This window comes from Nomia melanderi, chromosome 14 (assembly GCF_051020985.1).
Source record: "Nomia melanderi isolate GNS246 chromosome 14, iyNomMela1, whole genome shotgun sequence".
In the NCBI taxonomy this organism is placed as follows: Eukaryota; Metazoa; Arthropoda; class Insecta; order Hymenoptera; family Halictidae; genus Nomia; species Nomia melanderi.
In genome coordinates, this window is record NC_135012.1 from 11,134,297 (window position 1) to 11,152,542 (window position 18,246).

The window sequence follows — 18,246 nt, forward strand, 5'->3', positions numbered from 1 at the left end:
ATTCGCACGAATCTCTTTCTTCTCTACCTGTCCCCTTATTCTTCCCTTGATATATTTTAACGAAGGATTCTCTTATTGTCCACCGTTACACCAGAAGTCGTTCGACGCCAAGTCGGAGTTGTTGACAAACTATTATATAAAGAGAGAGAGTGAGAGGGGGCGGGAGGGAGGGAGAGAGAGAGAGAGAGAGAGAGAGAGAGAGAGAGAGAGAGAGAGAGAGAGAGAGAGAGAGAGAGAGAGAGAGAGCAAAGGAATAAGAGAGAGAGGGAGAGAGAGAAAGAACGTAAAGAGCGAGAGAGTATGAATATAAGAGTATGACAATTAGGGAGGAAAAAGAGAAAGAGGGAGAGAAAGAGTGAGAGAACGCGAAGAGCAAGAGAGTATAAGTATAAGAGTATAATAAAGAGACGGAAAGAGAGAAAGAAAGGGAGAGAGAGAGAGAGAGAGAGAAAGAGAGTGAGAACGTGAAGAGCGAGAGAGTATGAGTGTAAGAGTATGATAAAGAGAGAGGGGTAAAGAGAGAAAGAGAGCGAGAGGAAGAAAAAAGAGAAATAAAATATTTGCGTTACTTTGCAAATTATAGAAAGGAAAAGAAAACCGAAATTGAAGGAAAATAAAATATTGAAAAAGATACTCCCTTTTCCGTAGACCCTGGTGGGACGATGCAATTGAACTGACTCACCCTCGATCTCAATTGATTTTTAATTATGCCTCGACAACAGCCTGGCCTGATATTAGTAAATTCATATTGAAGAACGTTAAATAAGGTAATAATAATATTAATAATAATTATTATAATAATAATGAATAATAATAATAATAATAATAATAATAATAATAATAATAATAATACTGATAATTGTAATGATAATGATACATATATTAACAATAATAATAATACTAATATTAAGAGTAAGAATAATAATAAATTTGTTATATTTCTACGCTGGGCTCTTTTTCGAGGCAGAAACGTTGATCGATATGAAAATCCCTGTTAACTGGTGAGCACATAATCGCCGCATTGTAATATTATTAACATTATTACGTTATTATGAAATTGTTGAAATAAATGAAATGAAAATAAACGTCTTCCATTTCCTTCTTCTTCACTTTCATTGCTGACCATACGTACATCCATCTGCGCTTGATAAATAATTGATTTTTCGAGTTTCTTTACAGAAATAACATTTTTATTTAAATAACAGAACCCTTCCGATCTAGAACTTTTAATGGATCAGGTTTTTTTTTACAGTTTCTAAAAGTTCGAAGAATTGCCGAAGTCATTTGACATTAACACGATTAATTAATTTTTGTTCGTGTGTATCAGGATTTTTTATTTAAATTACTTAAAGATTACTATGCATTAAAAAGAAAGGTATTTAATGTTTTCTGTCTTGACTGAGAAAGAATTATACTTAAATATTTGTAACACGAAGTATTTCTAATTAAGCGTAAACATTTTCATTTGCAACAATAATATTATTGAAACCAAAATCAAATTTGCTATTAGTAAAACTAGTACAGATAAGATATAGTTAATGTCACAGACTAGAAATGTTTACAAACTTAATATTCATAACGTGACCGGTACGTTAGCCTTCTTCTTAGTAAATGACGTCATATTTGTTGCAATATGCAAAACATGCAATGACGTAAAAAAGAGTCATCGCAGAGAAGGTTTAAAATGCGAAGTAATAAAAATGCTTACTTCATTTAATAATCTTTATTTCCTTGTAAAAAGAACTATCTAATTATCTATCTTAAAATTACGTCTACCAATGAAAAAACAATATCCTGCATGAACATATTCGCGGCGTTTATCATGCATATAATAAAGTACAAATTTCTGGCTCAACGATCCTTTTTTTCTTTCCCATATTTGTTCTTTTACATACAAAGTAAGGATAAATTAATGTACATTCGCTGACACGATCATTCTTTTCTCTAGTAGACAAGAGAATTAATTACAATTCTGAAGGGTCGGCAGAGTTACACAATTCAAACGTTTACGGAACAGTATCGTTTGAAACGAGAAATTTTACATTAAAGATATATCATTTTTAATACCTTTACGTTAGAAGAGTCGAAGAAAACGAAAGAATTCTGTATGCATAATAATCTTCACGGAAGTGCAACGAATAATGAGAAAACATTCAACGTATACGAAAAAAATTAATGAACAAACGAATTACTTTTCTGGCACCATGAATATGTAATTCAGCATAATTTATTGTCTACATAAAACTATCTCGACACACTTCTTACTATTCTAACAATTTATGTTTACGTGTATTATAACATTCCTCGATAAAATTTCGTAAATGCTGTTCTCCGCCGTTTAAAGGAACGAAGAAAGGGTAAGATGTAATTCAATCGTGTAACAAGCGCAACAAAGACGGTTCCCTTTGCCTTTTCGAATACTCGGCGAGCGATGGACGTACCTAATGTTGATGTTTGATTTCAATGGTGCAGAATCCATGGAATTTGTTCATTTCGAACGGAAGAAACAGACGAAACTGTTCATGACCCAGTGCTGTTCACGCTTTATCAACGGTTGCGCGTTCGCGCGATGAATTTCAACACGTTCCACTGATTGTTGTAACGCTAATAGATTAATTCGATTTATTTTACATCAACGTTCAACTTGAACAATGACTTTTACGGCTAAAATGGAATAACGTTTCGGTAACTGTATGTGAGAATCAAGGGGAGAATTTTTCATGCAAATCATCCGAATCTATACTCGCGTGTATCGAATAATAAGTCACCAGCAATTGTGATTTAGGAAAATCAATATAGAACTGCGCGAAATTTCATTGATCGAAAATGAATGTCTCGAAGAGAAAAAGAAATTTATATTTGCACTCGCATACATCGTTAAATTCATGCTTACTTTTCAGTCCATACAAATATAAAATAACCCCAGAATTCTAATATTTTTATGGCCGCATTTATTATCGTTATTTATAACAATTATAAATGTATGTGTTCATAATAATTATTACACCTTTCCTTTAAAATCTAATTACCAGTTATTATATTTGACATCGATGCCATGGAGGAGTTTAAAATATGTAATAAACTTAAAAATTACGCAAGTACATTAGTATTCTAGGGTTAATTGAAGATGTCAGTAGTTAGATTGTTCGAAAGATTTCTAATTTCATTTCCTTAAAATAAGTCCTATCGTATGCTTTAAAATACCAAGTTGAAAACAATATACGAATTAAACGAATTCAGAGAACAATTCAGATTATTATACAATATTACCCATATTAGTTATTTCAAAGAATCTATCAGAATGTAACGCTTTTATCAAGAATAACATTTTCAAAAAATTCAATTCTTACGAATTCAATGAAGATAAAGCATTTCTACGTCAGAACATTCGCTACAGATAAGTCACGACGGTTTATCGTTCGTCTAATATTAAAACTGACATCTCCAATCGTATCTTGAGCTGCAAGATGCGCGTAAAGGTCGTCTGTCTCATCGTGATTCTCATACACAATCATTCATCGCATTCTCGAACGAACAACGCTATAAAATATATAGAAGTAAAATGTATAGAAATGAATAAGCATCACCTAGTTACTCCACTCTCGGGGACTAAATTCTAGTTATTGTATCTTGTTCAAGGAAGACACGTGTCGCTCTATCAAGGAATTAATTCGTCACTCTAACCGCGAGCGGTGGTATCATACATCATCAATGTTGCCGTGCATGCGACGAGGACAACGAATCGCAAAGGTTCGATGAGTTTTCGTGAAAAAACATTGGCTTCCCTATTTAACGTTCGCACATCAAATCGATATATATATATATCTATATATATTTTTTCGCATTTACGCTTCCGTCAGAGTGTTTTCCTTTTATTTTCCGCTATCGACAATCACAAATCGAATGTCCGTGACACACGACGGTCCGACTCCGTAGTTCGGACCCAGTCGGGAGAGATGCACTTTTTTTTCTTTACAATTTATTCTCGAGTATAAAATTATCAAAACGACATGCAATTACTTTGGAACGATCCCTTCGAAGTCGTCGAATAAATGAAAACCTTGCGGTTCAAAATTGCCGCGCTCTTTCTCTTTCACCCTTTCTCACTCCCTCTCTCACTTTCTTTCGCGCTCGCTCTTTCTCTCTCTCTTTCTCTCTCTCTCTCTCGCTCTCTTTCTCAACCGTGATGGAGATTCCCCGTAATAGAAAATGAAATCTTTCCTTTTCTCATTTTTCTTCTTCTCGTAATATATACAATAACATCACTCGTAACAACTGGCTTGATTCACGAGGCACAACTGTAGGCAATACGTACATGAAAATCAACGATCTTTAACGAGCAACCATAAACATTCTTTGCAAGTGGAGCAAACGTTCTATTAGAGAAAACATGACCGTTTAACAATCGTCTGCACAATACTCGTATAGTTTGACTATGATATTTTCGTACGTCGGTACACGATACAATTCTCCTTCCTCTTTCACATTTTTCCCTTTTATTCCATTGCGATTTCGCTTGTAACGATTAAGAACGCAGGGCCGTGACGTTGTACTTCTAATGTGCGCTTTCGTATCAGCAAATGTTGCACGAAATTTCGTTCAATTTTTCTTCAGAAGAAGAGCCACGGGGAAGCGTACAACTCGCGACCGCGACGAACAAAATTGGGAACGTTGGACTTCTCCCCCGAAGAAGATTCTAACTAAATTTCGAAACAAATTTGAGAATTTTAAGGTAAACATTATGTGGATACCGATACTAAATATGCACCGTGTTGACCACGTAAAAATCATACAATAATTCTCTTCTTAATAAAAAGACCATTCTGCTTCTTTCAACTGTTCCATTCTGTGAAGTTTTAACGTATGAAATAATTTTTCATTCAAATTCATCTGCAATTCGAAATAGTGCACTTTTCGAAAACAGCAGAACTTGTAGAAAAGAGGTCGAATTACTTCTTCCAAGCAAAGATCGAGAGAAAACCAATAAAACAGCTATTGACCACCTTAAACAGCTATTTTTGATAATACAAAAAAAGGTTTAACACATGGAAAGCATCAAGCTAATATTTTTAGAGATATCAAGATCTACGTTACGTTTTTATATAAAATCATATACTTCGTCATGTTCAAATTTGGTTTAATTCCAGATAGAACGTATATTTAAAAAAATGATTCTACTTAAAAGATCCCAAAAATCTTGAAATCCAAAGTGCAAAGCACAAAATCTTGATAACACAATTTCACCTCCTATCGTACAAATTTTAATTTGAAACATTTTCACGTATAAAACAACGGAAACGCATAGGGTGATCAAAACAAACGGTACATCCTGTAAGTACGCGACCGTTCGAAACTATCCACGACACTGTCATGCCTTGCAGCCTGCTGTGAGATCCTTATCATTAGAAGAAAATTACTTTAAAATGATTTTTCGATTTTTTATTGTCTAAAAGAAATCGTCAGGTTATAACTAGTGTAACGTAGCTTGCAACACTTCCGAAATCGATCCCGAGAGAATGTATATAGCAAAACAGTAGAAAAATTGAAATACATCTGCCAGTCGGTGGAATGGATTGATCACGGCTCCCCGGCGTTGTATCGGCACAGATCGTTCCGACCTGGACCCCCCGCTAGATTACAATAATGGCAACGGTAATTCGCACGGTTAATATCAAAATTATTTGATATCTACGTTCTACGCTTATCCGATTCCCGATATTACCCGAGTTACTCGTCTAGGACAGGCGATCGATGGACATTAATTTAACGGTGGATTCCTAAGTGGTTCGCCAGTTTCGCGCTCGATCCGCGTCCGTTTCAGCATGCTTGCGACAAAGGTTCCGAAGGAAGACAATCAATCGTGGAGGCAGCCATGATTAATTCTACCAATGCGAGACACCGCCGACCGAAGACCACGGTGGACATTGGATAATTGCTACGTCGTTATCCCCACCGGATTCCTCTTATAGTCGATCAATTTCTAAAGCTCCTGGTACGCCTTTGAGCCTTTTCCACGTTTCGTTTGAATGCAATATGTATCATGAAACCTTGAAAGACTCAAATCCACTTGTAGCAATACCTGCATCGCCGTAGGTTTTAATGTTTGTGGGTGTCTTAGCACATAGCACTCGACCAGCCGTGGTTGATGGATGTAACATGATCCAATTATTGTCGAACTCGACGATCTCAACGTCTTTTCTATATCCGAAACTTCAATCGCTTATTATATAAGCATCGATGATCGTAATTCTATCGTGTTTTGCGTCATTTTAATTAGAAAATCATAACAAACACGATGGCGAAAGTTCATTCATCCAAAGTCGAAAATAAAAGTTTGATTTTTGAGTTAAAGGTCTCAAGCTCATCGCTTCCGCTCTCAGTTTCTCTATTTCCTTCATTTGCGTCCTTTTCTATATCCACGAATATATTTCTACGTCGTCGTAATTGTAACCTTCCGATTGTTACAACTGCAATTCCCCAATGTCCGCTGTACGGTGCTTCGTCGGCGATCGTCTCGCGTAAACGCATGTTAGCCACGGAAAACAAACGATTGGGAATCACGAAACATTCACGTTGGGAAACCTGAATCTCGGAGAACTTCGAGTCGTCGCGTGAACAAAACGGAAGTCGAAATGGATCCGGTATATTAGCAATACTCTCTAACGCTTAGTTTAATTAATTTAAGTGGTACGTTACTATGCAACGAGTGCCATTGAGCTTTGTTTCCGTTACGAATTGATAACTGCGATCCTTTAACTTTGATAGTCGTTCGTGAGTATAAAACGAAGGAAAGATCGACTGTTACAAACGATCGATGCGAAATGCTGAGCGTCCCCTTTCTTTTTATCCTGATTTTCGTTACTTTAGAAACGCTCGATGAAAAAAGGAAGAAAACTATGCATGCGCAAGACGGAAGAACACGGTTAACTGTAATTCAAAGAACGAAACGGAATCAACGATCGACTTCGCGCGCGAGAATTGTCGAAGCCGCGATTCGCAATTTCTTAAATTCTTCGATAATATGTTTCTCTCTTTGTTCGTATCATGATCACGAAAACCGTGAAATAATACTTGTAACATTCCCTCGAACGGTTCAATGCCGACATTGAACCACGAGCGGTCGACTCAACCAGAAGTAAGCTTCTCGCGTAATTGTACGAAAAAGATTCGATGAAATAAAGATTGTAACGATGTTGGTTGAGTTCAAAGAAAATTGCGACGATGGCACGCAATTTGTAATTTTTGCTAAGTTCCGTGGAAATTATTTCCCACGATAGATCTCTATAATGTGATCCTGGTCCACGTACTCGAATATATGCGGCGCGTCCATCAGGATCCCGATGGTACCCGCGGTTGTCACGATGAAGAAAATGTAGAGCTGTAGTCGGTCAATTACCATCGCTACGTACTTCCAATCTTCCCTTGTCTGTAATCATTAAGTACATTATAATCAACTATTGCCTATCAATCTCAATTACGTGAGTTAGTCAACTTCTTTCAGGAAGCTGGTATTCCAACAAAATTAACTTTTCATATTTCATATTTCAATGAATTTTTTAATAATAATACTTTTATTAAAAATCGAATAACTGGAATTTCGTGAAGAAATTCTTGTCACTTTTGTTATCTTTTAAATGTCAAATAGTACCACTCTGAAAATAAACATTAACAAGATTTTGTATTTACCTTGAATCTTGTACTATTTAAAAGAGTACATAGCCATTATCCTAACATAAGATAGAATTGAAACATTAGTATCCTTATCTTTAGTGTATAAATTACTTTGCGAATTAATGATGACATCTAGAAACAGTCTCATCAAATCACAGCTCTTATATTTTCGTTTCATATCTTCCTGTTGCTCAGACAGTAATTATTTAGAAATACTCATTGATTTCATAATTCCGCAATATATCAATTTAACAAAATTAAAAATATCAAACGTTTTATGTGTCTCACATGTGCTGCACATTCACTGATGCGATTTCAACAATGAAAAAAATCCAAGAACAATATAAATTAATTTTGCTTTAATTTATACATACATAGAACTATATTATCCGCATCGAAATAATATTTCTCTCTCATTCCTAAAAAGAATTGACAAAAATCGACTAGTACGGATCTCTAACCTTGCCACTTCAATTTTAGATAGAAAATACATCATATCTGAAATCAACTGGTCTCACCTGTATATACAAATCTTCGTTCCTCAAGTGTTCAGCAATGAACTCAACAGCTTCCGTAGCTTTGCTTGCTTCCGGGCTAAGCAGCACCGAGTCCGAGCTCTCCGATCCTCTTCTGTCAGCCAAACCTTCGCCACCAGCTGCGCTCGAGCCGCTGGTAGTATGATGAACCTTCCTGTTGATCTTACAATTGGGATGATGCAGATCGGACAGCTCCATTACTTCCATTTTCGACTTGGCCAACGAAGCTGGCAGGTGTTTCGGCAGCTCCGTCGGACTCCCTGAATAAGTGGACGTCGGCAGTGTCACGTTAGGGATCTCCATCATCCACCTAAGCCTGGTCTTCTTCGGTCTTCTCATCAGCAATATGGTCGGCAGGTATTTGAGGAAGATCTTCCTGATCAGCTGCGGCATCCTGTGCGTCCGGGGTCCTCGGAAGTTCCAATTGATGATGATCACGGTTACCAAGATGCTGACGGTGTTCATGATAAAGGTGAACAAGAGGTACTTGGCGATCAGCGGCAGCACGAGCGACGTCGGCGGCAGGATCTTGCTGACCAGCAATAGAAATACGACCAACGAGAGCAGAATGCTGATCCCCAGTGTCACCTTCTCGCCAGCCTCCGCCGGAAGATAGAAGACCAGCACGCAGAGGAACGAGATCAGAACCGTGGGAAGGATCAGATTCACCGTGTAGAACAGTGTCTTGCGTCTGATTATGATGTAGAATGTAATGTCCGTTTCCGTTGGGAAGTCGCCCTGATAAGTGTTCAGGTACGCTGGGACGCTGATGATGTCCCAGGTACCGCTTTTCCAATAATCGGACAGGTCCACGAAGTTCTTGTTGTTGTACAACGCCAGGGACACCTGGTCGCCGTTAAAGGTCCACGAGCCGAACTTCATGATGCAGGTTTGCTGGTCGAATGGGAAATACGTGACGTCGATGGTGCAAGAACTCTGGTAAATCGCTGGTGGTACCCATAGCACGTCGCCGTTAGGGTAAATCAGAACGTTGCTCTTGTAGCGTACTTCGTAGTTACCGTCGGCGCTGGAAATAGGTCGATGTATTCAATTATTTGGGTGGAGCTTCGGGTTCGAAGCTCTGCGGAGTGGCGCGGCGGGTTAATGAAATTCACATGCAACCTTTATATTCGAGACCGATCGAACAGGAACGAGTGTATCGATACAAAGTTTTTGAAATGCTATTCTAAATGATACTCGAGGTTTAGAAAGTTTGAGAAATAAATTAATTTTCTTATAGTAATGATGATTAGAGTATAAAGGTTTGCAGGTGTTGTAATATTAAAACATTGATCAAGTGACGGTTGAAATTACGTTTGAGATCAGTTGTGAATATATGATGCAACCAATTTTCAAAATTGAGAGAATATTTGATACCTACTTATTGAATAATACGATATCCGGTTTCCAAACTTTATCAGGTGGCAATCTGAGAACCCCAATGCCGCCGTAGTCCGCTTCGTCCCATTGTAATTGATAATCCGTCCAGATGAATCTCAACCAGACATTCGACTTCATGATCTGATTTTTCTCGTTCTAGTAAATAATAATTATTATTATGCACACGTAATTGAAAATACATATGTGGATCTTGAATAAGAACATAAAATATTATATATATACATTATTAAAATAGAAAAAAACGTAAAATTTTGAATACAATGAAGGAACTAATTTTAATAGAACATAGTTTTCAACACTAGAAGATATATTTATACCTCCATTGTACTGAGCATGACAAACTAAAGCAAGAATTAAATAATTAAGGATAAAAGTTTCAAGCAGATACTTTGAAGATGATTCCTATTTGTATATGAATACGAAAATATATTTACATACATATTCCCATTTTTTTCAGTAACACCAGACAAAATTTGCGACCAAGTCGTGAAACGTACAAGTGGACCAAATAAAATGAAATACAATTAATGCAATGATTTTTGCTTTTTGTTATTATTTCGAATGTACACGAGAAGAGGAACTGTCAAACTTTCGTATACACCTGGATCAGACAAAATGGCTATCGTGGAGAACGATAATAATCCGGAAGAGTTCATAATTCGATACGACGATGAATAACAATCAAAATGAATGCTTAGAGGATCGAAGAGTGCAATGATTATTCGAATAGTACACCGAAATGACAGCAATAAAATCTTACCACGTTGATCAGCTGCACAAAAGCCAGGCCGAAGTTCACATGCACCTTCTCCGTCATATTTTGAACTGGTCTGATAAGTTTGTTGTATCCTCTGAACAGATCTCGGACCAACCTCTCCTCATCTTCGGAGCAGAGGCCTAAGAAACGAGGGTGATTAATAGATCAAATGACTCACCCACTGTTTAAGAGGTCTCTCGCTGATCACAGCAACGATTCGACGTTCCCTTACCGATGCAAAATACCGTGGAGATCAGAAGAAGACGCGCGAGCCGCAAACAAAAATGCATTTTGGGCAGGTTTCAGGTGTCCCACCCGCAGACACCCTTACTCCACGGCCACCGCCGCAGATCAATATGAGTACGCAGACGCTGGCCAATAAGTGCATTCCCTTTCTTGCCATCCGATCCGCCGACACACACCCTGTCCCATTCTCATTGAATAAATTAACAACTTTTTCTGGATGTCCTCTTATAAACACGATCCTATTCTTTTTCTCTGCTCTGTCGTTCGTCACTCCTTGGTGCACAGTTAATCTTTCGATTGGCGAACCGTATATCCCACTTTGAAACGCGTGACCGGGATGCGTTTTGGTGTTCGAAGTTTAAGGGGTGCCTGGGCAGGGTTCTTCGTGGGAGATGCGCGCTACAGATACGCGTTCTAGATGCTTTCCAAGAGTCTCGATGATCTGCTTTATCGGAGGATGTTAGACGAGTTGAGGATAGCAATAATTTTCTCAGCGGTGACGGTAATTTATGATATTATGTGTATTTATTTTTGTGGACAAGTGGTCAGATTTTTAAGCTACATCTAAGCGTATCTACGAGTACAATTTTTTATTGTAACTCCTGGACCGAACCGCGCTTGGTTTTCCTATCGTAACTGACAAGAGATACTGCTTTAATAAGTTTAAAGTTGGAGTATGTTTCGTTATAAGAAGAATTTGAAATTTTTATCAAGAAATTCGGAGATTAGCAAATAGATGTAATATAATAACTATGCATTTAGTTATAGTGTAGTTCAAATTGTTGGGTTGGATTCATCCCAATTAATGAAATCAAATTTATTTGAATGGGCCATTAACCGTACTAAAATTCGAAACTTGTAATATCAATTAGACTCTATATTTCTGTATATTGAAAGTTTCGTTTAATTATTTTAAACTCAAAGTAATTAAATTTGATTAATTTTGAGTAATTCTTTATTCATATTACTATAATATATTTTCATAATTGTATTACATGTAGTTTAGTTCATGTACAAGTTGTACGTAAAAAAATATGATTCAGTCAAGTTCTACGAAATTAAGAAAGTAAAGAGACTAGTTTCTGTGTTAATAATTCAAACTTTTTTATTAATTGAATTAAATTATAAATTTAATAAAAATTTTAATACATAGACAAGTACAGTATATTATAATATTTTATTTACTTATTGAAATTTATTTGATTTATTTTCAGTTAAAATATACAATAAAAATAGTAGAGCTATTAGATTTGACAGGTGCTTAAATGCAATTTAATAAAACATGTATTGTCTTGTATTGTATTATATATTGTATTGAAAACAAAATTGAATCATTTTATGTAATCTCAGAAATTATTCACGAGCAGATCACATATATATTAATAATAACAATACAATAAAGTTTTAAGAATAAATATTAAATTTTCTTTTAACAAGTTTGAATCGCACATAAAATGAGCGCCTTAGCTCGGCCGATAAAATCACTATATAGACATCAGAGATGGCGCCATCTAACGATGGCACTATACAACTTCTTCGTAAAAATATAGGCGAATAGCAAATTAGAATCAAAGATTAGATAAAAATTGACCAATTAGGGCAGTATAACTATAAATTTATAATCCTCAGCTTAGCCACCAAATTGTGGACGGATAATAGTAAAAACAGTGGGTATAGTGTGCTATTATAATGTTAAAATTTTAATAATGAAATTGCATTTATGAATATAATTTAATAATATAAAGAAATGTAATAACCACGAATATCTTCCAAACTATTAACGTCGCGAAAGGGTACTATAAAATTTCTAAGAGCACGTTCTGTAAACGGAGCAAACAGTTGCACGGATACCAACGTAATACTGAGTAGTAAAGCTGAGTAGATATAGTAAGCCTTTTATTGTCTCAGTCCTGCAAACCTTTGACTACAAAAAATCCTACATAGTAAGTAGTCTATATTTTACTTGTCTCATTGACTGAAATAGTCTATGACTTCAGCAAGTCTTATTGATAATACATGAAAATGTATTACACAGATAGTTTATTGTGTAGTCGTGGTATAGATGAGACCTCGTTATTTGATGTTGAACTTCTACTATCTATCTCCGTCGAATGACCTTAGGTAAATTAGGTATAATTAGTTGTTAAATACTTGTGTTTTGAAGTAGGCCTTAGTGTCAATCTCATTAAAATATCATATTAAAATTAATTGCAGTATATTACATATGTTCTGATAGTAAAATACAATAAACAAAAGTTTCGTTTTTATATACTAAATAATTGAGATTTGTATCTTTATTTCTTATGTCTTATACGACTTTTGTTTGCTACGTATTCTTCTAACGATTATGTTGTTATACTTGTGGTTTAGTGACTTTTCAATTCTTAAATTGGTAGGCAACAAAATATAAAGCTTTGATACGAGTTGAACGCTAAGTTCCTTTTCCTTCGTTTACTTTCCAAGGTAAGTTATTCAAATACTTATACAACATTTAGACTTTAAACTAATAACGCTATTTAAAAAAATAACAATATTATCATTTATAGTTACGAAAAAACGAAATGTAACAATTTCGTGTGTTAAAGTAGGTCCCAAAATTATTAGCACACGTAACATATTCTACGAAAAACAATTGAAAAACATAAGAATTTTATTGTGATTAATATTGTGTGGGGTCTCCTTTTTGTTTTATTACATCTGCAAGTCTTTTCGGCATCGATTCTATTAATTTTTTAAAATAATCTTCAATGTTGTACCATTCTTCTACAAGATTATTTTGCAGATCTCTTTTATTAGTAATCGAATGTTTTCTTATTTCGTCGTCAAGTCATGTCAGTTGATAAAAACACTGTAGCATAATATATCCTTTTTTCAGGTTTTCAAAGAATTCATAGAAATGACTACTGATAACAAGAGCTGGGTAAATATTAATTAATTGTTGTTTTGCATAGAAATTGATAAGGTTTCGAAAGTAAATATTTGAAACTGTTAGACATTAATTCTGACTGAAACTATTATGAAGAATCAAAATAAAGTCATAACTCTTATTCAGTACATTGATACATCAGTTTCTGTGTCAGTTTCTGAACATGTGTATCTCTAAACACGTCTGACAAGTACTTAAAGTTTTACTTATGTATAATATGATTATAATGTTATAAATAAATCGAAGGAAAATTGGAGAAATATATAATATTAGAAAAAAATCAAATACATTCTAACAATGAGTCTGTCTGGACATAGGATCCTAAAGCGTTAATATGATATTTATGTGTGTATATACTTTCGGAAATTAATGTCTTTATTAATTTTTTTTTCTTTTTTTAAAATTGTATAGTACTTCAATAAAGAAACATTGTTGATATTCTCTCATTATATTGAAATTTCATACTATATTTTTGTATTTAAATATTTATTTAAATAATTGTTTGTTCAGGATGATATGTTGAAAATTGCCAAAATACAACAACAAGAATATTATGAACTTTTATCACAGTGGACAATATATAATGAGGACGAATACAAATATTTGAAACAAAATATTGGATTTTCAATTTTTGGTCCTCCAACAGAATCTAATACCTCTATTTCAACTTCTTTATCTACTAATGTTACTGATTCATTACATTACACAAATAAAGCACAAAAAGTAATAGATCGAATATTTAAACAAATACAAAAATTTGGTGAAATGAACTATAAAAGTGCATCTCCTCGAAACAAAAAATGTATTTGTTATGGTGTTATTTTCAATGTAACACTTCCTATAAAAAGCAGTTCGCTAAAAGAATCAGAAATATATGCACAACCTATATCCATTTTTAAAATAATAACAAGAACGGATACAGTATTGTATATTGATATACATGGCAGGGTATATAAAAGTTGGGAGAATTATAAAACAAATAATACCTTACCAAAATGTACAATGGTTCTTCCAATGAATGGATTTTATCAATTTGATAAAAGTTATGAAATTACTGAAGAATATTCGATAGTGTGGTTAGAAATTGTTAATTCTCCTGCATGTAAAGTAGCTAGAAAGGTTATTGAAGGTGTTGATATAGCAGCAACTGTAGTTGGGGTTGCTGGAATGGGAGTAGGTCTTTTATCTATGGTAACACCTGTCGGACCTTTAGTATTAGGTAAGAAACACAAATAATATTATACTTCAATATTAGTTTTTGTCAACAAATATATTAGTTTCTTATGGTCATTTCATTGATAATGTTTAATCAGAAATGGTTTTTATTTTATGATTTAATTTGTTAATATTATGACTTTAAGCAATAGTAAAAACATGAGTAATTTATAATTGTTTGGCATTGATGTAAATATAACGATACAAATACAAAAAAAATGACAAACATAATTAATAAGAATAAAAATATATCTTTATATGAAAATATTATGATTGTAGGAGCTGCTGCAGTTTCTGGTATAGGTACTGGAGCATGGGGTATTGGTCGATCAACACAGAACTTGGTAGATCGAAGCAAACATGAACAAAGTATTAGTCTCAGAGATAGAGAAGCACTCTGCTCATGGTTAACTATAACAGGTAGTGCAGTTGGTTTAGCAGCAACCGGGGGAAGTGTTCTCCTTGTAAAAGCTGTTAAAAATGGCAGGAACATTAGTACAGCTGCTAAATTAGCATTCAATTCATTAGTCGTTGGAAATGTCAGTCTGAATGGTGTTGGTATAGCATTTCAGGGGTATTGTATGTATAAAAGATATCAGGAAGAACAAGTAGTTAGATCTATGGATGTATTGAACCTAGTTACTCATGTTTTGTTTTTTGGCAATGCTGTCATGAATATGCAATTGGCAGGAAACCTTATTGAAACCACTCAAGGAAAAATTTTAGACAATTATAGAAATAGTTTACGTACCAAACGTCTTCGTAAATCATTTAATCGGGCCAAACGTGCCGCTGCTGCAAATAATGCAGAAAAGATCCAAGAAAACGCTGAAGTCATACGGTATATTAATGCAAAGAATGACATGCTATTTAAACAAAACAATGTCCCTATCAATAGCGTAGTAACGTTTGAAGGCGGGAAAATAAAACTTTATGGTAATGCATTATTAGATCCTATAAAATTCTTATTTATGTTACTGCGGGAAGATCGGATTGACAAAGAAAATTATGAAAGTAATAATTCTTCAGATACGGAAAGAGATAACCCTATGATTTCTAATTTAAAAGAACTATTATTAGATTTACTGTACGAATACAACACAGTTAATGATGAACATTTTACATCCAATTTCAATTCTTATGAGTACGATCGAATTATTGATGATATGAAAAATATGGAAAATGCATCAGAAACTTTGCTTTTAATATTTAAATTAGGTATGCTTTTAATTAAGCAATCTCGCTCTGCCCCTGAAGTTTTGGGAATAGCAATTTATTTTCTTTGGCGGTATATCAGAAAAAATTTGGAACAGCGTTGTATGAATGCAGCTTCTTCGATTGAAGATCCGTTGATTCAGGATATATTAATTAAATTTGTAATGTGTATGTTCGAACACGGAGATACAATAATACAATTATTGATACCCGCTTTTAAAACATATGTATCTAATATTAGCGAAACATAAATATCAAGAATTGATAATGTTACGTTGTCAATTACTGATATGATGCCTGATCATATTAATGTAATTTTAAATTATTGTTGTATTTCTGCTTATTTACATGAAATAGTATTGAGAAAGGAACATAACAAATTGAATGATAGTTTCGTTAAAGAATGGTCATATTATGTGTCAATAATTTCATTAGTGAAATGAACGATTTTGATAATCCGCTCTTGTAATTTACTATTTCCAAATTTTATTTACGTATAGTATGCCCTATTATCAATATTGAGTAATATAATGCAATTTCAGTTTGGGGTATTTGGTAAATGATCGTCTTTGCTTACAAGTCTTACCACACCAAGAATTGATAGTGAACACGTTATGTTTGAAAAATACGTACATGGATTTGACAAGTGTTCATAAAGGAAGCATTCATAATTTACGTATCGACTGTTAATTTTAAAAGGTGTACGTATTCTTCCAATGTTTCAGAACAATGCACACATACGATGCGTAATCGTAGCGCATGTTACATATCTGTGTATGCGTTAGAAAGAAATTTTATAGTTAAAATGATGATATTTATATTGTAATATAAGATGATATTAATCTCATTTCGTATGAATATAGTATGTCATTTTTAAAAATTAGTAATTTTATAAAGTACGACTTCAAGTGCGATCACAGTAATCTTAATCACAATGTTGCCTTCTTGAAGATTTATATACGTATATTGTATTATATATTATATATATGGAATAGTATTTTTCTCACTGTATGCAATGATTATACACTCTTGTAAAAATGCACATTTTGAATACAGCTTTACAAAAGCAAATGGTAAACAATAATGTATTTTTTCTGTTTAAAGTTTTATCAACCTAAAGATAAAATACAGGTATACTTTATCAATATTTTTCTGCGATTGGTTACTACGTTTTCATGTGTGCACCCGACGAATATTTTTAAAGTGCGTAATATTTGTTGCATAAATTCAGAAATTAAATGTTAAAATATTGTTCAGCATGGGCTGATATAGTACCCTGATTAATTCACAACTTTTGTTATATTTTTGGACGTTTTTCTTTTAATCCTTATATGTACAACCAATGTAATCACGTTGTTTCCCACCGGATAATTTAGTACCCTAAGCGCTCGATTCAAGCAGATTTTATATAAAACGATAAAATCATGCTCAGATTTTTGAAAAATATATTAGATTTTATTGCTATTATTACAAACAAAGTAATATTTTATGAATGTAAATACAAAACGGTGATGTATGACTAAAAAATGATCTAATGTTAAAGTCTATAGTTGAAGCTTGCTGCGTATGTTCATACATTAATTTCATTATAAGAATGGAGGAACGAAGAAGAAATAAATTCATGATATTCCGTTTTTGTCGACTTTTCAATCCTTAATGACTACTCTAACACTATCCATCCGTTAGTTACAAAGTCAATATCGAAATTCTGCAGGTTTGCGTTACGTATCGTAGAAGTTTCAGAGAAACCCCATCTCTGAGATCAATTATCTCCAAGAACATTTGTTTTTGAATGGAATTATTGTCAAAATATTTTATAATTATACGCATATTATTACGTTTAAAAATAGAAGAATTCCACCATTTTGTCAACCGTAAACGAGAATCTTGTAAAAAACACTGTATTTCTAAAATACACACTAATCAATTTACAAAGTTTGAAATCGAAATGTTTAATAACACCCGTAAAAAAATCCCAAAATCACCTTACTTTTTCTTCTGTCAGAGTTAGAAGGGTCTTTCGATTACTTTAAAACTAAAAAAATGCTCTTCCCAAATTTCTAATAACATTTCTAATTATTAATTACAATACTGTGTTAGATCGACTGAAGTGACAATCGACCTGGTATCAATAGTTGACCATTCTTCAGAAAAACATAAAAAGAAGGTTTTTAAAAGTAATAATCTTTCGATAAAGGCACGACAGATATGCTGTAGCATCTACCAACTCAACTTCGAAACACTTTTACCTGAATTAAATTGTTTATCGTGAAAACTAA

General features: G+C 33.9%; 2 protein-coding genes across 5 annotated transcripts; one reads left to right on the top strand and one right to left on the bottom strand.

Annotated features, from left to right (window-relative positions):
- Positions 1–1,596: 1,596 nt before the first annotated feature.
- On the bottom strand, positions 1,597–12,546 carry nAChRbeta1 (nicotinic acetylcholine receptor beta1). Its single transcript, XM_031981245.2, has 6 exons — positions 12,369–12,546; positions 10,598–11,053; positions 10,369–10,505; positions 9,589–9,743; positions 8,190–9,234; positions 1,597–7,426 (listed from the first exon to the last, which is right to left on the bottom strand). Exons 2-6 carry the CDS (start codon positions 10,653–10,655, stop codon positions 7,262–7,264), a joined length of 1,560 nt encoding a protein of 519 aa, XP_031837105.1. The 5' UTR covers positions 10,656–11,053; positions 12,369–12,546; the 3' UTR covers positions 1,597–7,261.
- Positions 12,547–12,569: 23 nt separating this feature from the next.
- LOC116428966 (uncharacterized) lies at positions 12,570–17,878 on the top strand. 4 transcript variants are annotated; one of them, XM_031981242.2, is made up of 6 exons: positions 12,570–12,732; positions 13,008–13,074; positions 13,487–13,531; positions 14,048–14,756; positions 15,032–15,970; positions 16,510–17,875. In XM_031981242.2, the coding sequence occupies exons 3-6, from the start codon at positions 13,508–13,510 to the stop codon at positions 16,524–16,526; spliced, it is 1,689 nt and encodes a 562-aa protein (XP_031837102.1). In that variant the 5' UTR covers positions 12,570–12,732; positions 13,008–13,074; positions 13,487–13,507; the 3' UTR covers positions 16,527–17,875. The 4 variants fall into 4 exon arrangements, with proteins under 4 accessions (XP_031837102.1, XP_031837100.1, XP_031837099.1 ...); XM_031981240.2 differs by having other exon boundaries at positions 12,982–13,074; positions 15,032–17,876; XM_031981239.2 differs by having other exon boundaries at positions 15,032–17,876.
- Positions 17,879–18,246: the final 368 nt, after the last annotated feature.